This window comes from Dermacentor albipictus, chromosome 7 (assembly GCF_038994185.2).
Source record: "Dermacentor albipictus isolate Rhodes 1998 colony chromosome 7, USDA_Dalb.pri_finalv2, whole genome shotgun sequence".
NCBI lineage: Eukaryota > Metazoa > Arthropoda > Arachnida > Ixodida > Ixodidae > Dermacentor > Dermacentor albipictus.
In genome coordinates this window covers 29,210,943-29,236,219 of record NC_091827.1, presented here as the reverse complement: position 1 = coordinate 29,236,219, position 25,277 = coordinate 29,210,943, and the positions used below count along the sequence as shown (strand labels likewise).

The 25,277-nt window shown below is 48.8% G+C and overlaps 1 protein-coding gene across 1 annotated transcript in view; it reads right to left on the bottom strand.

The window, feature by feature from the left end:
• Positions 1-391: 391 nt before the first annotated feature.
• Positions 392-25,277, bottom strand: part of Past1 (putative achaete scute target 1) — a 47,480-nt gene continuing 22,594 nt past the window's right edge. Inside the window, exon 2 of the mRNA XM_065451034.1 lies at positions 392-1,591. Coding sequence (XP_065307106.1) covers positions 893-1,591 — 699 coding nt within the window. The 3' untranslated portion in view covers positions 392-892. The remainder of the gene's footprint in view (positions 1,592-25,277) is intronic.

The following is a 25,277-nucleotide window of genomic DNA, read 5'->3' as shown; positions in this document are numbered from 1 at the left end:
TGGGAGCGGCCCGCAGCTCTGCCCCAGGGCAAAGCTTCTCAGGACCTTGTAATTAAAGTTCTTTGTCTGTCTATCAACACATCGGAACAACTGCCACCAGTACACGAGGTGGCGTACACGTCCCAGCTGTTCAGTAAACAATGAGCACGTCTAAGCCACGCACCCCATGCACATGCACGATCATCCAAGCTCGGCAAGTGTGGCGATAAGACAGCTCAAAGCACAAACGGCCGAGTACATCTAAAAAAAATTAGGCGAGCAATTTCAGTCACCTCCTAAGTGCCTCTTCACAATGTCAATAAAGCAAGCGGGGCGCGCGCGCTCCCCACCACTGGATCTTAACGGCACGAACGCTACGACGCCCGACACAAAACACAAGACACTCCTTCCATGCGTGACATACACCTTTTTATTTAAAACATGGACCCAAACGTGCATAGGCACCGACTGGCACTACCCGTCTCGAGTTATCGCCAGATAAACAGCCAACTCTCTCCTTTTTCCTTTCTCTTTAAGTAAAAAAAAAAAAAAGACAGCAAAAGGCTCACGCAGTTAAGGACGTGCGCCCCCCAAAGGCAACAGAGGTCGCTGCGTAACACTCGGACGTCGTGATCTTGCATCGCCAAAACGCGACGCATCGTTCCTGCTAAAGGGGGTTGTTTAGAAGGGAGCGCACCTTTCTAAGGCCGCAGGAGAAGACGTCGACGCCCTTTCCCCTTTCATTCCCGAGCTGCTTCCCAGCCGGACAACTTGCGCGCTATCGCCGACAGGCGGCGCAAGCGGCGACACAGCAGAATCCGCGCGCGCCTAGCTGGCCCCCGTTTTTTAACACGAATAGCAACTCTTCTCTTTATTCCGACCTGCATTTTTTCTTTTTTGCAAACAAAGGGGGCTAAGCGGCCGCGAAGGGCCTCTTCGACGGGGGTATCAGGTGTTCGGGCAACTCCGTGGGCAGATCGTGTCCCGCCACCTTCACGCTGATCAGATGCATCGCGAGCGCGAACTCGTCGGCGTCCAGCATGCCGTCCTTGTCGAGGTCCGACAGCTTCCAAACCTTGCCCAGCACCGAGTTGGGCAGTTTGCTCTTCACCATCTCTCCCTTCGCCGCGGCCCCCGAAATCTTGCCGTCCACGGGACCCAGCGAGCTGAACAGCTCGTCGTACTTGAACCGCTCCCGGGCCACGATCCAGTCCGGTTCCAGGGAGCCGGCGTCGACGCCTTCGCCGCGGCCGTAGCCGAACGGACTCTGTTCTAGGCCGTCGAACGCGCCGCCCTTGACCACGGCGTCGTCCCGCTGCTCGGTCTGCTCGTGCGGTATCATGGCCATCAGCTGGGCGATGTCCTCGGCCAGCATGCGGTCCACCGTCTCCAGGAGCCGCGGCTTGAGCGCGTGGAACTTGGTGAAGTCGTGCTGCGCCAGCTTCTCCTGCATCTCGCGCAGGTCGGGGAAGTCGCCCGGCGAGATCTGCTGCTCGCGCTGGATCTCGGCGTACAGGTTGCCCAGGCCCTTGATGAGCTCCTTCTTCTTGCTGTCCTTGCCGAACATGGACGGCATCTCCTTGCGCAGCGAGCTGATGATGTGCGCGTGAACCTGCGAGTGGCAAGAAGAGGAAGAGACAGTGTGAAACTGTTGAACCTCGAGAGCCTTAGAGTTCTTAGAGATCACTCGAGAGTCTTAGAGATTGGGGGGCCTCCCAAATCATTCGTTATACGGGTCACTTCGTTGTTAAGGGTCGCGCACCGCACAGCTCACAATATATAGAACCGGGACAGAATTAGTCCTTCGTTATATAGGTAATTTCGTTGTAGAGACGTCCGTTTTAGAGGAGCTCGACTGCACCGTGTTACGGTAAACGTAGACGGCAGATTGAGACATCCTGCGACACTTCGTACAACAACACGTGAAACGTTCTTGTGGTGCTTGGGCTGTTCTCGCCGAAGCAATGCAAAAGAGAACTGCACGTTGTCGGTTGCGCCGCACCCCACGCTTGACACCAGCTGTTAAGCAGCACATATAGTACGTTACAGCAATAATAACACTGTCCTCTGCGGTTATTCTTTGCGCCGCAAGATGGTGCCACCAACCCGGCTGCTCAAGTTTACGCGCCCGGTAACAACACAGCATTTCGTGAATGACAATCACGTGTAGGGACAAACTAAAACTTCGTCGCGCTGAAGAGAGAGAGAGAAACAACTTTACTGGTCCATTGCGAACTGAAACGCGTTAAGCGTCTGATGGTACGTCCACACTAGCGACAAAAACGCGCGCGACAGCACCGCTCGCCGCGCGCGGCGTGTCGCGCGCGGCAAATTCACGAAAAGCGGCAGCAACGCGCGGCAAACGCGCGAATGGGTGCGAGACCCATTTTTCGCGGCAGACGCGAAACGTCCACCAATCAGAAGCGAGCCGCTTTACGAGCCGCGCTGTTGTGGCGCCACCTGTCGCATAAGCAAAGAATCATAATCTATGGGCTCTGAGACTGAACAGTGACACGCGCGCCGTAAAATCTCAGAGGCCATTTCCAGTCAAGGGGGCTGTTTTTGTTAAGCCTTACCACACCGCCACTGAGGCGTCGACGAAGAATTCGCCTCGCAATGGAGGCGTTTTTGGAAACCGTTCGCGGGTATGCGTACCTCTATGATAAATCGAGCGTCGGACAAGGAGCTGCGCGCCAACCGCTGGCACATTATGGACAGCAGTTTGGCATGACAGGTGAGTAATTGGTGAAGGTGGGGAAGCAGAGTGTGCGCCTGGCCCTCAGTGTCCCTGTACCGCACTCAAAACTTTCTCGTCCGCTGTCTGGCACGTCGGCGTCGCACAAGTAAAGAACAAACAAGTATTATAGTGTTCACAGTCACCAGTAGCTCCTCGTCCGTATCCGACATGCCTGAGCGTGGCCGGCAGTGGCGCAAAAAAACACAGACACTTCCGATGGAAGACGAAATGGCCAGAACGGAGAGCGCGTTGTCGCGAGAAGTATCGAATGGAACGAGACAACGCGGGACTCCACGGGCCGCTGCCGCGTGCCGCAAAACGCGACTGTGGACTTGCCCGCACGCGTCTGCCGCGCGGGCGCTTGCCGCGTGCGGCGTGTCGCGCGCGTTTTTGTCGCTAGTGTGGGCGTACCATGATGGGGTGGCTCCCTCTTCGCGGGCTCCATATGCTTCCAGGGCCGCCTGGCCCCTGTGGATCAGTCGGAGCTGGTCTTCCAGGGCGGGGCTGGACAGCATGATCTCCCATCGCTCGGAAAGAGTGGGGATAGCAGGGGGGTTAGTTATGGGTATAGGTGGGGGGTGGTCAATGGAAAAATTGCACTCTCCTATGACGTGCCCAAGGGTGCCTAATGCATTGCAGTGAGGACATGTGTTCTTATATCTCTCTGGGTACATTTTGTTCTGGAGGCAGGGGTGGGGAAAGGATCCTGCCTGGATTTGCCTGTATATTGTTTGTTCGGCTCTGGTCAAGGAGTGGTGGGGGTGCGGGAATGTCTTCCTGCCGTCCCTGTAATATCTGACTATATCTCTGTAATTTGTGATGGGTTGCCATTTCCATGCCTCCTCCTCGTTGGCCCGGGAGTTTAGCGCTCGGGCCTGTTGATGAGCATATTCATCGCCCTCAACTAAGGAGTGAGCCGGGACCCAAACTAATTCGATTGCTTGTTTAGGAGGCGTAGCTTTACAAAGAAATTTTAGTGCCCCAAGGGACACCCAGCCAGATCTGTAGTTCTTGTATGCAGCTTGTGAGTCCGTGACGATCTTGGTGACGTTTGGTTGCAGGAGTGCGAGAGCTATCGCTGCTTCTTCTGCTTCCTCCGAAGACGGAGTGTAGATTGATGCGCAGGTGACCAGCTTTTCTAGCCCGGTGACCACGACTGTTGCCCTCGTGGAGCGTTTCGATAGAGAGGCGTCTGTATATAAAACAGTGTCGTCTTCCTCCAGGGTCCTGGAGATGGCTCTTGCGCGGGCGTCGCGTCGTCCGGCATGCCTTGTGGGGTTCATGTTGCGTGGTAGTGGTTTGCATTCCAACTTCTCACTCAGCTTTTCGGGTAATTGGTCGTGGCGGGTGTAGTGCGATTCTTGCCATCCTAGCTTGCGGAGGACGCTTCTGCCCGCCTTGGTCTGGCTAAGGCGTACCCTTTGATTGGATAGGTGGGCTTCTACGAGCTCGGCTACTGTGTTGTGGACTCCCATTTGAAGTAATTTTGTCGTGGATGAATTTATGGGAATACCCAGGGCCTGCTTCGTGGCTTTCCTGATTATTGCGTCAAGTAGTAAGACGTCCTTCTTGAGGAGCTGCAGGTACGGCGCCGCGTAGACGATTCGTGATATAACAAAGGCCTCAACGTGGCGCAAGGTGTCCGATTCCTTCAGACCCCTCCGCCTGTTGGCCACTCGTCTGATCATGTTCAAGATTTGGTCTGACGTGAGCTTCATTTTTCTAATCATGGCTGTTGCCTTGCCGTCTGCCTGGATCAGGAGGCCCAGGATCCTGAGTTGTGGTACCGGGAGGATCCGGTTCCCTTCCAAAGTGATTTCTATATTTTCTGCTTGGGTACTTGATGCACGTGGTCTGACAACGGTCAGCTCCGATTTTTGAGGCGAACAGCAAAGGCCACATGTCTTCACATAGCTGTTGATCGTGTCAGCCGCTTTTTGTAGCGTGTTTTCTATCCAGCCATCCGACCCTGCCCTCGCAGTCCAGAGGGTGATGTCGTCGGCATGTAATGCGTGGCCCAGACCATCTATTGATTCGAGAAGCTTGGGCAACGGCAAGAGAGCCATGTTAAATAACAGGGGGGAAAGGACCGAACCTTGCGGCGTTCCTCGATCCCCCAGGTAGATCGGTTGGGATGTCTCCTCTCCTATTCTGATCCTTGCCGTTCGGTTACGAAGAAAGTCTCGGATGTAGTTGTAAGTTTTCACTCCACAACCCGTGTTGCGCAGGTTGCGGAGGACACTTTCATGTGTGACGTTATCAAATGCCCCTGTGAGGTCTAGCGCTAGTATCGCTCGCGGCGCCTGCTTCGTTGCTCGCTTAATTACCAGTTCGTTGAGTTGTACGAGAACATCCTGGGTGCCCAGGTGTTGCCTAAAGCCATACATTGTCTCTGGCATCTGATCGGTGGCATCAAGATGTCGCTGCAACCTCTTAAGTACCATACGTTCCATGACCTTCCCCACGCAGGACGTGAGGGATATCGGTCGCATGTTGTCGATGTGAGGTGTCTTCCCAGGCTTGGGTATGAAGCGGACTTCTGCCTCTTTCCATTCGTGTGGAAGATTGCCAGACTCCCAGACCCGGTTCATATACTCGAGCAGCTGTCTGCGGGCCTTGTGCTCGAGGTTGTTAAGTAACTTGTAGGTAATGGAATCGGGTCCCGGCGCGCTGCCCCTGTTGCTCTCGGAGATTGCTGAGATCAACTCGGTGTCAGTGAATGGCTTATCTAACGCTTCATTGGTAGGTCCTGCGTAGTCGGGAGGTGCGATATCACCCTTCTCCGTTTTCAGGTACTTGGCCTTCAGGTCGTTGATGAGTTTGTCGGCACCCCCAGTATAGTTGTTGAGGGTGCGTGTGAGGCTTCGATTAGTGGCGCTCTTGCTGCCGAGAGGATCGATCAGGTGACGAAGGAGGCACCACGTCTTCCTGGTAGAAAGGGTGCCCTGCAGTCCATCACACACGCTCAGCCAGTTCTCTCTGCACAGCTTGGACGCGTATTCAGCTGCTTGCTTGTTGAGATCATGGATGCGTTCGCGAAGTTTCTTCGCGAACGCATCGCGCGCGTACTATTAGGTTGCACGAGAACCTCGCCGGAGGTGGCTACTCGACGAATTAGTTTTACAATAAAACTGCCGGATTAACTTTCCAGCAACTTTCTTACACTGAAAGCTCGAGAGCCACGCAAACCGGAGGGCATATTAGCAAAGTACAGATGTGCAGCTAAGAAGGTCGTCGTCGTCGTCATCATAATCATAAGCATCATCATCATAATCCTATTTTTAAGCTCGCTGCAAGACGAAGACCTCCCCCTGCGATCTCCAATTATCTCTGTCTTCCGCTAAATGATTCCAACTTGCACCGGCAAATTTCCTCATTTCAGCGCACCACTTAGTTTTCTGCCATCATCGACTGCGCTTCCCTTCCCTTGGCACCCATACCTGCCACTCTAATGATGTACCGGTTATCTAATGGCCCTATGGATTACATGGTCTGCCCAGGTCCATCTCTTTCTCTTAATGTCAAATATGAAATATCGGCTATCTCCGTTTGATCTATATGATCCACACCGCAATCTTCCTGTCTCTTAACGTTAATGCCGAACACGTTTCGTTCAATCGCTCTTTGTGCGGTCCTCGGCTTGTTCTCGGGCTACTTTGTTAACCTCCTTTGGTAACCTTTAGGAAGTTACACGCACATACAGCTGCTGGAGCCCAGACGCTGTACAGCCATTTACGTTTTTAATAAGAACGCTCACTGACAAAGTTAGTTACGAACAATTTGCTTCGGACTAAGTATGCTAACCTTAACTACTAATGAAAAAAATCAGCCACAATCTGTCAAACTGGGGAGCGCCAACGCCTTTGACGTAAGCACAATGATACGTTCCCCACGCTTCGCAACCGGATACATCCGTATAGGGGAGAGCACGGAGATGCCGAAAACACAGCGTGGAGGAAAGGAAAAAGAACAAAAGGAAAGAAATGAACGCGGTGTTGCACAGAGTGCAGCCGAGGAATGGCTTAATTAAAATGAAGTAGAGTGCGTATGCCACACCTCCTGATAACTCCTCTAGAAAAAAAATATATTTTTTTTTCTTTGAAGGACTCGGCAAGGTTCGGGATTTCTCAAGCAAACCTGCATTCTACATAAGCGAACGAATTTCGATTAGCCAACCGAGACTCTGCGGGCACACATAGTTGGGCACACAAAAGCGCCAGCATTTATTTCTTCGTATACTTTTTTTTTCTTCTTGTTCTTCCGAGAAAACTCATTTCGCGCCAGATCGAGGATAAACTTCCCGGGTAGCCCACTGCACGTGCAACAGCCTTTAAGGCCGCTCCACGTACACATGCAGGCTCTCTCTCGAACTTCCATCGGTTTGCAACACACACGGAAGACGTGCACCTCGGCTTGGAAGGCGTCCAAGCATCGTGCAGCGGCGTTAAGTACGTATCTCGGTCGAGAACCGGTCGCCGCCGCGCTGGGCGCTGATGCAACTTTGCTCGAGAGAATGATCAGAATGATGCACGCGGCCGAGCGAGAGAGGAGGCGATGGAGGGGGCGAGGAGGAAGCGGGAAGGGAAGGAGGAGGAGGGAGGGGGAGGGCGCCACCATCCTTACCAAACTCCACGCGTCTCGCTAAAGTGGTGGATTTCACTGGAAGCCGACGGCCTCAATGCCTATATGGTTGCCAACTCGTCAACTTTACCATTTGTAAAAAAACTCCGACGGAACACGACGCCATACAGAGAGAGAGAGAGAGAGAGAGAGAGACTGATTACACGCATATGTCAACTTTTTACCAGGGCCCGCACTAACCATAAGACACACCTCCACGGTATACGGACACTGAAACGTTTGTCCTTACGAGACCACCACGCTATCGCCATTCCTATGTAGCGCCAATTCGAAAGAGAATAAGCCATAACCGACAACGTCCGCCCGATGCCGACGTAATTGGATCACAGCAAATAAACAACTGTAAATTACAACTGTAGACTTTCGTTAACGACGAGACACACGGGTTGACGTGTTGCACATTGTTACAGCGTCTGTCGCGTTCTTACCGTTCCTATAGCCGAATTAAAAGAGAAGGCGTTACAATACAACGTTCGCTCGAGCCTATCTAGTCAGTCCCGTTAACGGCAACAGAAGTGTTCGCGAGAATCTTTCATTACTGGGCCAGACGATGTGGAAGCACGTTGAAAACACAAAACACGTAACGAAGTCTTCTGCTCTGTCCTTGCGTTTTAGCGCTGGCTGCACGTTCTCCGTATTAGCACGTGAGCTTACGCTAACAGGACAACCTGCCGCGCGATCTGGATGCTGCCTTATGATTCTCGTCACGTTATATTCTATTTTTATTTGTTTGTTTATTTTTTACTCGGCACACTCGTTCGTTATTCCTACTGTCCGCGCTGTATTGTTGTTCATGGGACCCTTACGTATAGCTCCACATTCTTGTTCAATCTCTCATGAAAAAAGAAGTCTAACTAGGATCTATGTTCCCCCTAACGTGATTAGTGCCCTCATGCCTCTTACCGCCTCAACACCGATCGCGTAGGTTCAAACCTTGGCCCATCAACCCGTCGTCTTCAAAGTCGGCAAATACGAAAGCTCGGCTCAGATTCATGGATCCAACGATTCGAACGGGAGACTGCCATTGAAACGACCGCGACCTGATGCATGTCGTGTACATTATATATATATATATATATATATATATATATATATATATATATATATATATATATATATATATATATATATATATATATATATATCCATGGCAAGAAGTCATCGCGAGACGCCATGTTTGTCTTGACAGCACGGAGCACTTCCGCATGCTAAGCACTTATCGCATTCCCTTGGCAAAGACGATGCGAGAGAAGGTACATGTGTGTGTGTGTGGAGGGGGAGGGCTAATTCACGGGCAACCGAGAACTACATAAGCGATGTCGACGAGGAAGCCTGGCTATTGTGCGAGGCGAGAGAGCTTACATGGTAGCGCCAACGCTTCATTATAGACACGCTTCGCGATGTCAAGGGTTCGAGCTTTCCCTGTTCTTTCGTTTCGCTCTTTCGTGTTTTTTTGTGTGTGTATTCTTTTTTTGTCGGGCTTACATCCCAGAGGTACTAAGGTTAACGATTTACTAAGGTAATCGCAAATAGAATCAGGAACACCTTAGACTTCTGTCAAGCAAAGGACCAGGCAGGATTCCGTAAAGGCTACTCAACAATAGATCATATTCACACTATCAATCAGGTGATAGAGAAATGTACGGAATATAACCAACCCTTATATATAGCTTTCATTGATTACGAGAAAGCATTTGATTCTGTCGAAACCTCAGCAGTCATGGAGGCATTACGGAATCAGGGTGTAGACGAGCCATATGTAAAAATACTGAAAAATATCTATAGCGGCTCCACAGCCACCATAGTCCTCCATAAAGAAAGCAACAAAATCCCAATAAAGAAAGGCGTCAGGCAGGGAGATACGATCTCTCCAATGCTATTCACAACGTGTTTACAGGAAGTATTCAGAGACCTGGATTGGGAAGAAGTGGGGATAAAAGTTAATGGAGAATACCTTAGTAACTTGCGATTCGCTGATGATATTGCCTTGCTTAGTAACTCAGGGGACCAACCGCAATGCATGCTCACTGACCTGGAGAGGCAAAGCAGAAGAGTGGGTCTAAAAATTAATCTGCAGAAAACTAAAGTAATGTTTAACAGTCTCGGAAGAGAACAGCAGTTTACAATAGGCAGCGAGGCACTGGAAGTCGTAAGGGAATACATCTACTTAGGGCAGTTAGTGACTGCGGATCCGGATCATGAGACAGAAATAATCAGAAGAATAAGAATGGGCTGGGGTGCGTTTGGCAGGCACTCTCAGATCATGAACAGCAGGTTGCCATTATGCCTCAAGAGAAAAGTGTATAATAGCTGTGTCTTACCAGTACTCACCTACGGAGCAGAAACCTGGAGGCTTACGAAAAGGGTTCTACTCAAATTGAGGACGACGCAACGAGCTATGGAAAGAAGAATGATAGGTGTAACGTTAAGGGATAAGAAAAGAGCAGATTGGGTGAGGGAACAAACGCGAGTTAATGACATCTTAGTTGAAATCAAGAAAAAGAAATGGGCATGGGCAGGACATGTAATGAGGAGGGAAGATAACCGATGGTCATTAAGGGTTACGGACTGGATTCCAAGGGAAGGGAAGCGTAGCAGGGGACGGCAGAAAGTTAGGTGGGCGGATGAGATTAAGAAGTTTGCAGGGACGGCATGGCCACAATTAGTACATGACCGGGGTTGTTGGAGAAATATGGGAGAGGCCTTTGCCCTGCAGTGGGCGTAACCAGGCTGATGATGATGATGATGATGACATCCCAGAGGTTATCCCGCGAGATAGGCCGTTGTGAGCTTTAGACTATACGGCCAATCGGATACGTCAAGAGTGGTCGGCGTATTCGTCGTTTGCCGCGTATTGATAATGGTTGCACGGTTCGCATACATTTCAGGCGCCGAGCGTAGCACGTTACGCAGGCCAAGATAAAGAATCGGAGCTTCCGATGAAAGCGATAACTTTTTGTTTGCATGGCGAAAGCCTTAAAGATTAGATTGTGGGGTTTTACGTGGCAAAGCCACGATATGATTATGAGGCACGCGGTATAGTGCGGGGGACTCCCGAAATTTGGACCGCCTGAGGTTCTTTAACGTGCACCTAAAAATCTAAGAACACGGGTGTTCTCGCATTTCACCCCCATATAAGGCGAAAGCCTTATGTGGCTCGTTGCAATGGCGAATACCCGAAAAAGGCGGTGTCTGGGTCAATGACAAAAAAAAAAAAGACGCGTGGAGCAAAAAAAAAAAAAAGATATCATGGTCAGCAATAGCTCATACCGCAAAAAAAAAAAAAAAAATATCGGAACAGCTCATACCCGCGTAAACAAGCATTAAGGCGTTAGCCTTAAGTGGCTCGTTGCAATGGCTCATAACCGAAAAAAAAAAATCTGGAATGGCTCATACTCCAGTAAGCAAGCAAAGATGCAATGCCTGAATATGAATGACGGCACGAAAGAAAAAAAAAAGAACGAGGTAAAGAAAGAAAGGAAACCAACATCAGGAATAGCTCATGCCCCCGTAGGCAAACAAAGATGCAATGGCTGAATATGAAAGAATCGAAAGAAAGAAGGAACGAAAAGACAAGAGAGAACCAAGAAAGAAAAAGAAAGAAAGAAAGGAAGAAAGGGAAATGAGGAAAAGAAAGAGAACTAGATAAAGAACGGAAGAACCTTTAGGTATATGCATTAGGTGCATGCATGTGTCCTTGAGGAGAATGACCTAAAGAGCAATGCGTTCACATCACTATGCAGCTCGTTATGTTTTGCAAGAAGTCTCACCCCTCCGATCGTATATCTTAATGCACGTGTGCATCACGTGTTTTGTCACGTGTAACCACGTGTGCAGCATGCATTCGCCTTCGCGTGTTACAGGAGCGTAACGCACTGCCGCGTTTTTTTTTTAATTTTTTTTAACGTGTTGCGTACGTATCGGGAAACCTCCGATTGTGCTTATAGCTAGATGAGAAATTCACAAATTGGGAAACGCACGCCAGAAGAGAAAACAGCTGGAACATGGACGTTGGTCGTTTGTTCGCGCAAGAAGCAGCTTTATGGATGAATCTGAAATGTTGAAGAGAGCGGGGAGGACCGCGGGGGGGGGGGGGGCGCTTTTTTTTCTTATGTTTGCTGCCACTGCACCACTGCTAAGGTTAGGCCAATTCTTGTTTGTTTGTTTGTACTCAGGTTCACTGAACGAGTACATTTTTTTTATGCATAAAACGTGCATAGTCTCTGTGGCAAACCGTATAACCCGCTTGCAACTGAACAGCTTACAGCCCTTGTGTGGTACGTACACCCGTGAGCAAAAGTATACGGACCAGGGACTGCTCGATAGAACTCATTTTCTCCTCTATCTGTGACTGCAACTTGAAACTAAAGAGTGCTGGCTAAACTTGGCATTAGTAATTCTTCTAGTAACTCGTCAGTTTCTGTTTAGGCGCGTTAATTACGAAGAAATTCAGCATTTTCGGCGACCCTGTGGTCCGTACACTTCTTGCTCGCGGGTGTAAATCTTAGTAGCGAAACAATAATCATCTGCCTTGATTGCACTTCCTTCGTGAACTCTGCGATCGCTAACTTTCCTGTTATGAACGCTACGTCGAGCCGACCACGCATGCCGTTCGTGACCTGGAAGTGTCGGGCAGGAAAGTCACCCAAGTCACCCCCCTTCCCCGGAGTCCCCGCACGTAATTATAGTGTGTGTGTGTGTGTGTGTGTGTGTGTGTGTGTGTGTGTGTGTGTGTGTGTGTGTGTGTGTGTGTGTGTGTGTGTGTGTGTGTGTGTGTGTGTGTGTGTGTTTGAGTGTGAGAGTGTGAGTGAGTGAGTGAGTGAGTGAGTGAGAGTGAGTGAGTGAGTGAGTGAGTGAGAGTGAGTGAGAGTGAGTGAGAGTGAGTGAGTGTGCGTGCGTGTGAGTGAGTGTGAGTGAGTGAGTGTGAGTGAGTGAGTGTGAGTGAGTGAGTGTGAGAGTGTGTGTGTGTGAGAGTGCGTGTGTGTGAGAGTGCGTGTGTGTGAGAGTGCGTGTGTGTGAGTGTGTGTGTGTGTGTGAGTGTGTGTGAGTGTGTGTGTGTGTGTGTGTGAGAGAGAGAGAGAGAGAGAGAGAGAGAGAGAGAGAGAGAGAGAGAGAGAGAGAGAGAACAGCAGCAACGGTCAGCGAAGCCCGGGAGGTAATTCTCTGAAAAAAGAAAGCGCGTAGCTTTAAATTAAAAGCGGAGACGTACGCGAGCGCCTCCTCTCTCTCGAGTCTCCGAATGCCCGCTCGAATCGGGCGCGGCATCGACCACGGCGGACGAACGCGCCCGCGAAGCGATGGGGGACCACGCCGCCGCCGTCGCCGCATTGAAAATGAATGATCCCACGTCCGTTGATTCCTCGCGAGCCGCACCGGTGCGCGCAGTTTGCCCCGGCAAAAAAAGTTCGCACGTACTACACTATACGCGCGGGCGTGCCGATCGTACACGTACTTATACTTCCTAGGAAAAGGATTGAAAGAGCTATTGCCGTACATACGCATGTACGACTTGCGACACATTCTCGAGCAGTCGGGTGATGCATAATAAGCTTGCGCGTCCGTGAAACAATGTGTACCCCGTTTCACAATGACACACTTGGCAGTCGACAGCCTATATGCATAACCCAGCGCCTCCTTGACCGCGCCCCAGCAGACCTGCAGCACATCGTGCGGACCTCCCCTGGTCTCTGTCTCGGCCAGCGGACTTGAACACCTGGCTCCATCGCATCCTTGACCCGGATGCGCAGATCCGTTTTTTTCTTTTTCTTTCATGTATCCTTTTTTATGCGAAGCATACTAGCCGCACAACCACGCTCTTCCTTGCTGCGCGGCCACGTAGCTACCATATGACGTCATAACAGCTGCAAAAGCGGAGGCTCAACTCATGCGCTCGCTTGCGGCCGCGTAGCTACATAGCCGGGTCTCAGCTCGTGCGCTCGCCTGCAATGAGTTGTTTCTTCGTCTAGACGAACCAAATATAGCCAAGCAACAGCAGTTCACCAGGCTAAACAGTGGTTCAACAACTAAAAATAAAGGCTAGTATGCTTCGCATCCTGGGCTTAACCTTAGCTAAGCCACAGCCATTTTTTTCCTTCTTTACGCGTAAGAGCAACTTCGCACACTCTATTTGACTATACCCCCCAGCGCCTCTTTTACCTTTCGCCCGTACCACTTAGCTCAAGGGGCGATGACCCCTCTACAGGTCTGGCCATTTCAAACTGACCAGCGCAGTGTATACAATGCGCGCTAACGATCGTGCGTGCACCTTTACGCGTCACGAAAGAAGAGCAGAAATTTCAGTTCTCTGCCCTGTTCTCCTTACTCGCTCGTCCCCTCTTGAGCTGTTCCTATTTTTTATTCGAAAGATGAACCAACCAGCCCCACTGAACGCACTGCTGAAATTTCAAACCAAACGCCATCTTTGCCCCTTCTCCTCGCGGGCGCCGCTCTCCCAGCCGGACAGTCGACGTCGATCGCGTAGGTGCGCCTACATGCGTGGTAGTGCAGTGACGTCAATCATGGTGGCACGTGACTTAGAGAAAAAAGTTATTCGAGGGAAGATCAGTTCTTTGTTAAATCTCTCGCTTCAACAGACGAATTAATGTTTATAGAGAAATAATAAACACATATAAACCGAATGTCTGCTTGCTCTTGTTATACTTCGCACCGCAGGAAGACAGACGTACTTCCGTTTCGTCTGCTTGTTCCCACGTCTTGCAGTCGCGCGCGCAGAGAGCGAAACTACGTCATTTTCTACCGTGTTCCTGCGCTGCGACCATGAATGCTCTGTGATGCGCTTATGTCTATATCTGTCTCAGTGTTCGTGTATAGCACTGCCTTTACACCGCTAGTCAGTCGTTCTCGTGCACAGCGCGCAAAAACGAGACAAGGCGAGAACTCGCGCGCGACGCCGTCAGCGGAAGTGCGCCGCGCAGCAAAAAAAAGGGGCGGGGAAAAAAATTGAAGGCGGGGCCTGTGACGTATACGTCACGCGATGCTCGAGCTCCGGTATGGGAGGAACGCACGGAATAATTAATTTCGCTTGCGGAGGCAAGATGGAGCAAATGGATAGAGGTATCCAATTTTATATGTGGCCAGGTGAGGGGCCCTTTAATAGAAATAATTGTAAACACGTCCCCGCCGCCACCACCTGGCCCTGTCAGTGAGATTCGAGGCATGCTCGCTGCATCAGACGCTTGACCCGTATATAGAAGTGAACGATTGCGCTTACTAGATTTTTGAGAATTCAAATTAACGGAGCTTAACAGCTACAAACTGCGCATTGGATTATGACTCACCAGCGGGAACAATGAAGGGGGATCCGAGTGGTTAAATTGTTCGTTAGTCACACAACACCATACGAAGAGACAGCGATGACGGACAATAAAGCAAGTGGAAATTAAAGGATGCGTTTAGTGTAAACGTAAAAAAAAATGACAAGGTAATAAAGGAAATGAAAGTGGACGAAAAGATAACCTGCCGCAAGCTGTGAGGCGAAGACGCATTTCGGAGCACATCCTTCACGCTCTATATTGCATTCGAGTGGGACGTCCGAGATGGGCCCAGTTGCAAAGAAAGCATTTTTTTTTTTTTCGCTCGGGAACAGCCCTGGAGTCACTGGACCGCAGCGACCACTTCAGACAAGGGGGCAGCGCGAGCTCCATTCCACGTGTGTTAAGTTCCATGCATCAAAAAAAAAAGTGAAAGGAACAGAGACGGTAAACTGCATGCGAAGGACGCGAAACAATAAAGACCGTGATAGATTTACGAGAAACGGCAGGAAAGAAGCGGGACAGAAAAAAATCTGTACGATAACACACAAAGGCAGTGCCTTGCTACTTCAGGCCCTCCAAGCTGGTTGCCCGTGGACCAAAACAAAGAAAAAGAAAGAAGAACCATAGCGGAGCAAATAATCGCAACATGCAGGATGAGGCGTGTGGTCGGCATGCAGCAAACATCCGGAGACAGCGCGGCACATCCCAATAGAATGCGAAGGTTCATCTCACTTAGCGAGACACTCGTATAGGTAACGTCCACCTTCCAGAAGCGCTGGGATTCAAAGCGGATAGACGCATATACACACGGTTATCAGTCGAGATAATTGCGAAGACACTGAAGAGTACATCGGCGGAGAAAAACGCATGGAAGAAAAAATGATAGGACCGGATGCGTTACAGACTTAGATAGCGGCACAAGGTAGGTATATATTTAGAGGTCTTGTAAGAAAGATTGGCAAGATTAGGGAGCGGTATGCAAGATGATAGATTGATAAGCATGTCAGATTACTTGAGTGATTCGCCCAGGCAATCAGGTGACTATGTGTCACCGCCCTGTTTTGATGAATTATCGCCATCGTTCTATACTATGTCAACTGCAGAACGAAGGTCCGTGTCCCAGGCGATCTCCAAGTGTCCTTGTTTATGTCGACTGACTCCGTGTGTTACACGCCTCGTAATCTCCCATAATACGATTGTGCCACCTGTCATTGTCAATGCCTTGCCGCCTTCTCTACTGCGTTTCCGTTCCCTTGGTAAACGTTCTGAATAGACCCGTCGTGGTTGCTCAGTGGCTACGGTGTTGGGCTGCTGAGCACGAGGTCGCGGGATCGAATCCCGGCCGCGGCGGCCGCATTTCGATGGGGGCGAAATGCGAAAACACCCCTGTACTTAGACTCAGGTGCAGGTTAAAGAACCCCAGGTGGTAGAAATCTCCGGAGTCCTCCACAACGGCGTACCTCATAATCAGAAGGTGGTTTTGGCACGTAGAGCCCCATAATTAATTAACGTTCCGAATAGGCTGCTGGTTATGTGCTCTAAGCATTACACGTTGCCTAACTGCATTTGAATACGAAGAGGAGAGGGTGTGGGAGGCGAATGCATAAAAAAATAATGTATACGTTTCTCGGGAAAACTGTTGTAAATTTAGCGCCATGGTTTGGCACACTACGTATACATATTTCTTAGTCCCCGTACAGAGTAACTCAGTGTCCCAGCACCGGAGATCGACTACATATACTCCAAATCATATAGTGCTTCGGTGTCACGTATGTGCGACTGACTATCGGCCGTCGTCTTGCTGCATCTCTGGCCCCGGACGGCCATGAAAACGAGCAGATGAACGTTAGCGTAGCTGGTTGTCACATTCTGTATCTGTCTTATACAGCCCTTGTATAGCACCGCTCAATTACACAGCATGGTGGACCTGTAACAATTGTCTTGATCACGTACGCGCACGACTATCGATGTCCCATCGTGGTTCGCCCAGCTCTGGCCAGCTCTTCTTCGCGCAGAGCTATAACGCAAGCAAGGTGGGGGGGGGGGGAGGTCAGGGAGAGAGTGCACACGGTGACAGAAAGCTTATCTTTGTGCAACGACTGCAGTGAAAGCTCGGCAACTCTACCGGCTCTGGCGCGCGCGGACATAGGTAAACACAAACGGGATCGGCTCTGTATTTACGTGTGCACAAACGCGGCAGAAGAGAGGGGGGAGGAGGATCTGGCGCTGCGCAGTACAAAAGGAGGAAGTGCCAATCAGCGTTTCTTTGCGTTGCGACACGTGTGTACTCGGTTCACGCCCATGTTGGTACGGAAGCGCGCGGAAGGCCTTCCCCAGCAATACACGAGCGGCAGCCAGCAACAAAAGGAAAAACAAAAAGAAAGAGCTTTCCGGGTTTCACCGATGCAACAATGGCGAAGGTGTGAACTGCGGGTTGGTGACATATACATTGTGCGTACTTCTTTGTTTAATGCGCTAGCATCACGCGTGTCAAAGTGCAAAAAAAAAGAAAGTACGTGAAGCTACGGGAAGCCAGTCACGTGGCATATGTTATACACAACCACACACACCACCGTGAGTTGCAATTCGCCTGTAGAAGGAGCAGGACGTGTGTCGAGTGAGCTTCTGAACAGCAACTTGCACTTGGTGAACGGGGTTTACACCGCGGGTCCGTGATCTCAATGAGGTGCGACGTAATGCTCTGACGCGTTCCTAGTAGGCTTGCTTTCGGCGTATAATGTTTTACGTGAACGGTCGCGGTGACTGCGTTTGAGCACGAATTCAACGAGTGTTCCGCGGTGCACCTGTTATAATACCACGCAGCCAGCAATCGAACATGGCTGAATGCGTGAGGCATCGGGCATATAGCGAAGGCCGGCTTACAAGAAGAGACGGGAGCGCATCACGCCCGTGAGGCCGAACGAGAAAGAACATCTGCTTCCGTCACCCAAGTCGCAGATCGTTGTTTACACAAGCACTCTAAGGTCATGCAAGCGCTCTGGAAGTTAAAAAGTTAAGTTGTAGAGAAAGCCGATCAAAGGCGAGCCCTAAGTTTGCACCCAAAGCAACGGCGCGCGCGCACACACACAAACACAATATATATATATATATATATATATATATATATATATATATATATATATATATATATATATATATATATATATATATATATATATATATATATAGCTGCAACGATGACATCGGCCACTAGAACGGAGCGATGCTTTCGTGAAGCGGTTTATTAAGCGCTATAAAACTGACAATCTTCAGCGCAGCGTTTTGAAGTAGCGGCGATTACGTGACCGTACCAGCCAATACGGCAAGACGCGGAGACGCCATCACGCGTCATCGCAGGCGACCGCGCATTACATTGCCTCCGGGATCCGCCCCAATCTGACACTTTACCCGGCGAAAGGCCAACCGAGCAGACGCGCCAAACCTCGCGAAAAAATAATAAAGAAAGAAAGAAATAGAAAGCTTAATGTTCTTTAACAAAAAATAAATAAATAAAAATCTGCGCTTTAAGGCGGTTATTCGCTGCAGTGGGGACATTCGGGTATACTGTGTTGTTTAACCGCGTGATCCAGCTTGCAGATAAAAGGATCGGATTGGTGCGGCTATACACTCTTAAGCAATTGTACACCCTTTGGGGTGTATATTTGCCACACAACAATAATCGTCATATGTCTTGCTTGCGTTTCCTTCCTTGAAAACCACTGCGCTCGCTACTTTCCTGTCGGGAATAATGTCATGCTGTCACTGCAGAGCAACTTGAAACGATAGTGTTATATATATATATATATATATATATATATATATATATATATATATATATATATATATATATATATATATATATATATATGTATATATACATATATATATATATATATATATATATATATATATATATATATATATATATATATATATATATATATAAAGTTATTATTATAACGACGTTTATATAATAAACGTCGATATATATATCGACGTTTATTCTGTCATTTTTTCCCCTTAGCTGAATGTGATTACGCTGTAGTACTGCGAGCGGTATACGGTGCGCAATCTTTGCAACGAAGTGACCTGTATAACGAAGGATTTTGGAGGTCCCAAACACTTCGTTGTAGAGGCGTTCAACTGTATAATTACCTTCTACTGCTGCCCCTCTAAAAGCAGCCTGCAACTAAATCTCAGTTGAAACTTTTCTACTTAGTAAGTCTTAACTGGCGGCCTGCGAATTGCGAGTTGGTGTGCAAGCATTCATCCGATTTTTTTGAAGAAAAAGAAAAGTATCTGTCCGAACTAAAAAAGAAAAAAAATGAGAACACGCATACTGAAGTTTGAAGCTTGTTTACTTTCGGACAATCATTCACACGCGTGAGCTTAAGGGAAGGAACACCACATCATCTTTGTGTATAGGACGGCCGGCCGTGGAATCATCCGCGTTAATAAAAGAAGCTTCGCGCTGTGCAAGGCAAAATCGCGGGCCGCCGATCTTGGGAAAAACCGACGACTCGTTATTAGTCGTTGCAGAGGAATTACACAGAGTGCGCCGCCTTATAACCGACTGCACGACAGCGCAAGGTCAGGACGGTAAGGAAGAAAAAAAAAAAACAGGAACGCAAAAGCTATACACTAGCAATTAACTACCTTGTAACAAGCTCCCCTTCCCCCCGCCCACACACATACATACATTGCCCATCGCGGAGTACTACAAACGAGAATAATGACATACTTCCTGGTGTCGGAGACGCGGCGTCGATTAGGATACCGTTTATAAAGGATCATTAAAAGAACTAATCTGTAATCTAACTCTGGGGTTTTACGCGCCAAAAACCTCGATCTGATTACGAGGAACGCCGTGTAGTGGGGAACTCCGTATTATTGTCGACCGCGTAGGGTTCCTTAACGTACAGGACAAGCGCCTTGTCCTGTCTGTTTTTCTTCTAGTGTGCTGTCACTTTTTGGCGCTTATTCTATTGAAAGCTATGCACCAACTAGCCCCACAACGTGTTTTACTGCAGTACCTTCCTTAACGTGTACGTCTAAATCTAAGTACACGAGCTTTTTTTTTCTCTCTCTCTTTTTCTTGGCATTTCGCACCCGTCGAAATGGGGACGCCGCGTACAGCATCGAACCTGCGACCTCGAGCTCAGCGGCGCGACGCCATAGCAACTACATAAGCTATACCGCGGCAAGTAAAATGCAAAAAAAAATAAAAAACGCTAATGGAGAGAAGATGGGTAAACGCGCTAAGGGAAAAGGGAGCTTTCTTGCGGGCGGAGCGGAGTATTAATTGGAGCGCCAATGTACATAACAGCACATTTTGAAGATGGATGCCTCGAAACTGGTTTATTAGTTCATTTGTATATGTAACGCTTAATATTACCCATGTGAACATAGATTTGTCGTGCAAGTATTATGCATGTGCCTTACCCCGTATATACAGAGATTGCGCCTTATAAATTCAGGCCCACGCTTAACTTGGTCAAGTAGTAGTAGTAGTAGTAGTAGTAGTAGTAAAAAATTAAATTGTGGGGTTTTACGTGCCAAAACCACTTTCTGATTATGAGGCACGCCGTAGTGGAGGACTCCGGAAATTTCGACCACCTGGGGATCTTTAACGTGCACCTAAATGTAAGTACACGGGTGTTTTCGCATTTCGCCCCCATCGAAATGCGGCCGCCATGGCCGGGATTCGATCCCGCGACCTCGTGCTCAGCAGCCCAACACCATAGCCACTGAGCAACCACGGCGGGTAGTAGTAGTAGTAGTAGTAGTAGTAGTAGTAGTAGTAGTATAGTAGTAGTAGTAGTAGTAGTAGTATAGTAGTAGTAGTAGTAGTAGTAGTAGTAGTAGTAGTAGTAGTAGTAGTAGTAGTATAGTAGTAGTAGTAGTAGTATAGTAGTAGTATAGTAGTAGTAGTAGTAGTAGTAGTAGTAGTAGTAGTAGTAGTAGTAGTAAACAAGATAACGCCCGATGTCAACGCGCCCTGGGAAACACAATGAGCATCCTGGTCGCGCTCACCTCAAACGTTACCTTGACCAAGGCAAGCGCGAGCTTCAAGCTAAGGCGCATTTCCGAATACGGGGTTTATATGGCACGCATTCGGTTCTTACACCGCGCTCCGACCCGCTTCTGCAGCGATGCGGAGACCTCTCGAGATTAGGGTCGCAGAGAGGCTGCACGAAGTGGCCGTTATGTATGCGTTTTCAGAGCAGTCGCAGGAGCCACGTGACTTAAAGGTGCTATTCGAATTTTCTTTTAACGGCCGGTTTTCGAACCCTGCCGGGCCAATCAACCAACGCTCGCAAGACAGAGAATTCTACAGTTATTTATTTATTTATTTATTTATTTATTTATTTATTTATTTATTTATTTATTTATTTATTAGCACACCTACATTTGCCCTGAGGCATTGTTGTGGGGGGGGGGGGGTGTTACACATGAGTAAACGCAAAAAGTTACGAGCACGGCATAAAAAAAAAAGATGTTCAGCGTGATTACAACAGTGGACGCAGATTACAGTGGAACGAGCATAGTGACAGCCGCACACTCAATGAAAACAGTTGAAGTCATGTTGCACTAATGCGCAAATGAGTGCAACACTATATATACTATATATACGGCGTAATTTGACGACGTTCCAAATGCCACCTGCAGGAATTGTGCTGTATCTCGGCTGCGCTTCCAGCCCGAAGGCGATGTGGGCCTCTCATAACTGGAGCGCGGCGCCATGAGTGAACCAGACGAATGTGTTCCGAGCGCTCGATTGCTTCCAGCCTAAGGTGGGAGCCATAGAGTTTCTTTACTATAACACCTAGAGGGAAATCTGGCGCCACCGTCTATGGGAGTTTCCTAAGGGGCGCTGCGCCGTCGTGGGAATGACGGTATATGTGTCTGCGAGGCTTGTGTTGGCTGGTGTTTCAGGAGGCTTCGTCTAAAACGTGGATATGGCTACACAAACAACGCGTTCTTAAAGTAAAACGTTCATAAAGATGTTTCCATTCACGCATATTACATCATCCAGTGAAGTTTACTCACCTGCAATGCATGACCAAGCGAAGAAAAGCAAGAACAAACGACAAACTGTTCCAAAGCGAGGACAAATCTTGTCTGTCCTCCAACTTTAGCGGCCCGCTGATACTTCTTACGTTTCATATATTCTTGAAAACTCCGCGCTCGCTACTTTCCTGTCGATAATGCTGTGTCAAGCTGACAACGCGCAGGCCGTTCGTGACTGGGAAGTAAGGGGTTCGCAACGTTAAAGAATGGAACTGCGGGCAAGGCAGATGACGATTATCGTTTGGTGACAAAATCCAACCTAATGGGTGTAAATTTTTTCGAGAGTAATCGCGAACGTGGGGAGGAGGGGGGACTTGCCGCCCCGTCGCCACATAGAGCGCACGTCGACTCGCTTGTTGAGAAGTCGCACCATCTATACATATTTATACCGCGCAGCGAAGCTGTCGAAGTTGCGCAGGCCTGTTTCACGTGCAGAGTCAGCTCGCGATGCAAACTAGCATTTCCGTTAGCGTTTCAGGTGCAGTTGTAAGAGACGACCCTATCCTGCGTTGCGGTGTACGAGGTAAACAGGCGCGCAATTGTGGTTCAACGCTTGTGCGCATGCGCGGGCGCAGATGCCCCGTTTGGCGCAGCTGCAATGCAAGAGGCGCGCCCAGCCGGTGTACATGCAACGCGGCGCTGTCAAAAAAGCAAATGGCGTCTCGAGAGTATTGTGCATCGGCTACAGAGCGGTGAGCTCGTACATTACACACAGTTGCTGGTGGCCAGCGACGGCGGGGGCATTTAACGAGCTCGAGCGAGTCAGACACGACTGCCGACACAACAGGCCAGTTGTATATATAAATAGAAGTTTTTTTTTTTTCAAATTAGTTCCCGTTCGTTCCTCTTGTTGATTGTGCGCTCCGAATTCTACCAGAAATCGGCAACTTTACAAGTTTTCTTTCTTTTATGGAACGCTCTGACGAAAATGTGGGGGCGAGTTACAACAAACGATTGAGGACCTCAACAGAGAGAGTGTAAGAGTGGGGTTGAAGATTAATGTGACTAAGCACGCAGACAAGCGAGATCCGCAGTCAAGGGTTGTCCATTCAGATGAGCACGTATTAGCCTGCCTCCCTGTCCCTCCCTCCCCTCCCCCCCCCCCCCCCCACACACAATAAATGAATCAGCAGAGTTCAGCGACTCAATTACCTCAACTCATTCACTACGGACAGCAGCACGCTCGAAAAGCTGACACCTGCCACCAAGCCTGCCACGTTATTCCCCCCCCCCCCCCTTTGCGACGAGTCGCAACGCAGTTCTCCGTGGGCTATACTACACACACTTACATCCCTTTATGAGCTATATATATATAGCGCAGTGGTCACTGCGCGCTACTGGAACATTTGTCACGGGGTCGCGCATTGGATACCCGACGGCCGCGGGCAAAGTTCCGTTTTCACTTTGCTCTGAGCCGAGGGTGAAGTGAATAAGGGTGGGACGGCGACCCGACAACGACGACGCTGTAGCAGACAGGGAGATCTCAGTTTCAAGCTTCGTAGAAAGGAAAAAGAAAAAAAGAAACCTCGTAAATCCATAGGCCAAACATACGAACGCAACAAAATCACCAAATTCGAAAGCGAAGCTATGTATATGGCACCGACAATAAACAATGTGTAACCCATCTCCACGGACCCTCCCCCCCTCTCTCTCTCTCTCTCTACGTTTGCACACACAGGTGTCAAAATACTTCCGCCTAAGCCCTCTGGAAGCACACATGTTACGATAGCCGATAAATATACGCAACCCTCCAGCTGGCACCACGGCAGTGTCGCTGTAGAGTTTTAATGTTTGACGAATTAATTTTACTGCTAAGTATACAACAAGAAAGGCTGCAGATACACGAGCTCGGCGTTTGAGGCACGTTACCGTTATATTTGAACACGTCACTAACGTGTACCCGTAGCAAACTACGGGACAAAACGCTTTTTTTTTTCTTTCCTGGCTATAAAGTGGCGGCAAAAGATTGATGACCGGTAGTTTTCCGGTGTCGTAAACACACCGATGCCACAGCGCGGATAAAAGGATCTACGCTGTAAAATTATTTACACCCTTAAAAGCGAGTGCGGGCGGAAATCGGTTTCTAAAACTCACGCTTCTATACTGTGTGTGTAACGGTGTGAATTATAAACGAATTCCCACCCTTATTCCCTTTTATGAGTGTAAATCGGTCTATAACTAACGCACCGACACCCTTTGTGTGTGTACTGATGGGAGTTACTGACCAATTTACACCCTTATTCACGTTTAAGGGTGAAATTAGCCATTGTGTGTGTAATGGGAGTTATTTACCGGTTTACACCTTATTCACCTTTAAGGGTGTAATTACCCTTTGTGTGTAATGGGAGTTATTGACAAATTTACGCCCTTACGTTTAAGGGCGTAATTACAGGATATATAGCTCTGCCCACGACAGCAGTATATATCCTGTTTCACAATATCGAAAATGAAAAAAGAAAGAAAGAGCAATACAGCAACTTGCAACTTAGAAACATAGGTAAATGTGATTTATATATATATATGTTTAGATAAAGCCACAGAATCAGATCTTTTCGTTCACTATATACTGTGCGTCAACGCCATGTTCGCTAACGAGCTCCAAGCGTTCACAAACGCAGACGCACGAGAGGAACTCGACACGTTACCGTTGGTGTGCAAAGCCACCTAGAAAAAAATTTGTGGCGTGGCAGCCTCCGTGCTTCAAGGGCACGCGCAAACCGTATACGCGTCAAACATCCCCGAAGGCTGCACGTGCGTCAGATATACTCGCGAGTCTAACGGAATGCGTACAGCCGAGTGGTGAGGGCCACATTCGGGTTTGCCTTTCAGAACACTTGCGACCCAGATGAGAATGTACTCGCACTGCGTTCGTTTTAACTATCTGCCCCAGATACGACAAGGCAACTTTTCGCACCTGGCGACGTTGCCTGTCTGAGTCAGTCGTGTAATGTTGCTGTCTCACTAAACAAATAAGTCTTATGAATAGCACAATTCTGATTCATGAGGTATATTGACACGTGTACTTGTCTTTATCGGGCGACACGTTTCACCGCCGAACAAATGTTATCGCACAGCGCAGGACGCGCCTGCATGTGTCGGAAGTTTCTGGAATGTTATCGATGGTTCCATCCGCTGTCTGTGACCGAACCGTGTGTAAACTGATTGCATGTGTGCGCGACGCGAATAATGTAGAACTTTGCCGAAGACACGCGGGTGCCAGCGATTAGTCTGGAACATTCGACGATTGATGTATAAAAGCCGACGCGCTTAACCCGTTGATCAGATTTTCGACGATCGCCGACTGTGTTCGCCGCTCTCGTTGTGCTTTAAGTGTAGCCTGTTTTGTGGGCACAGGTTAGTTAGTTTTCCTTTTCACAGCATTGCTACTGTGTTCTTTGACGTCACGACCACGTGACAATATATTAGTCGAGGAGGCGGGGAAACTTAAGCAAATATTTAGCTAATTACGAGGATTTTCACTAACTTTTATTTACCAATCACGCGCTCCAGGGCATGTGCTGAGACTGATGAACAGAAGCCGGAGAGTTCTCGATAGACGTACGTCCCTCGCTTGA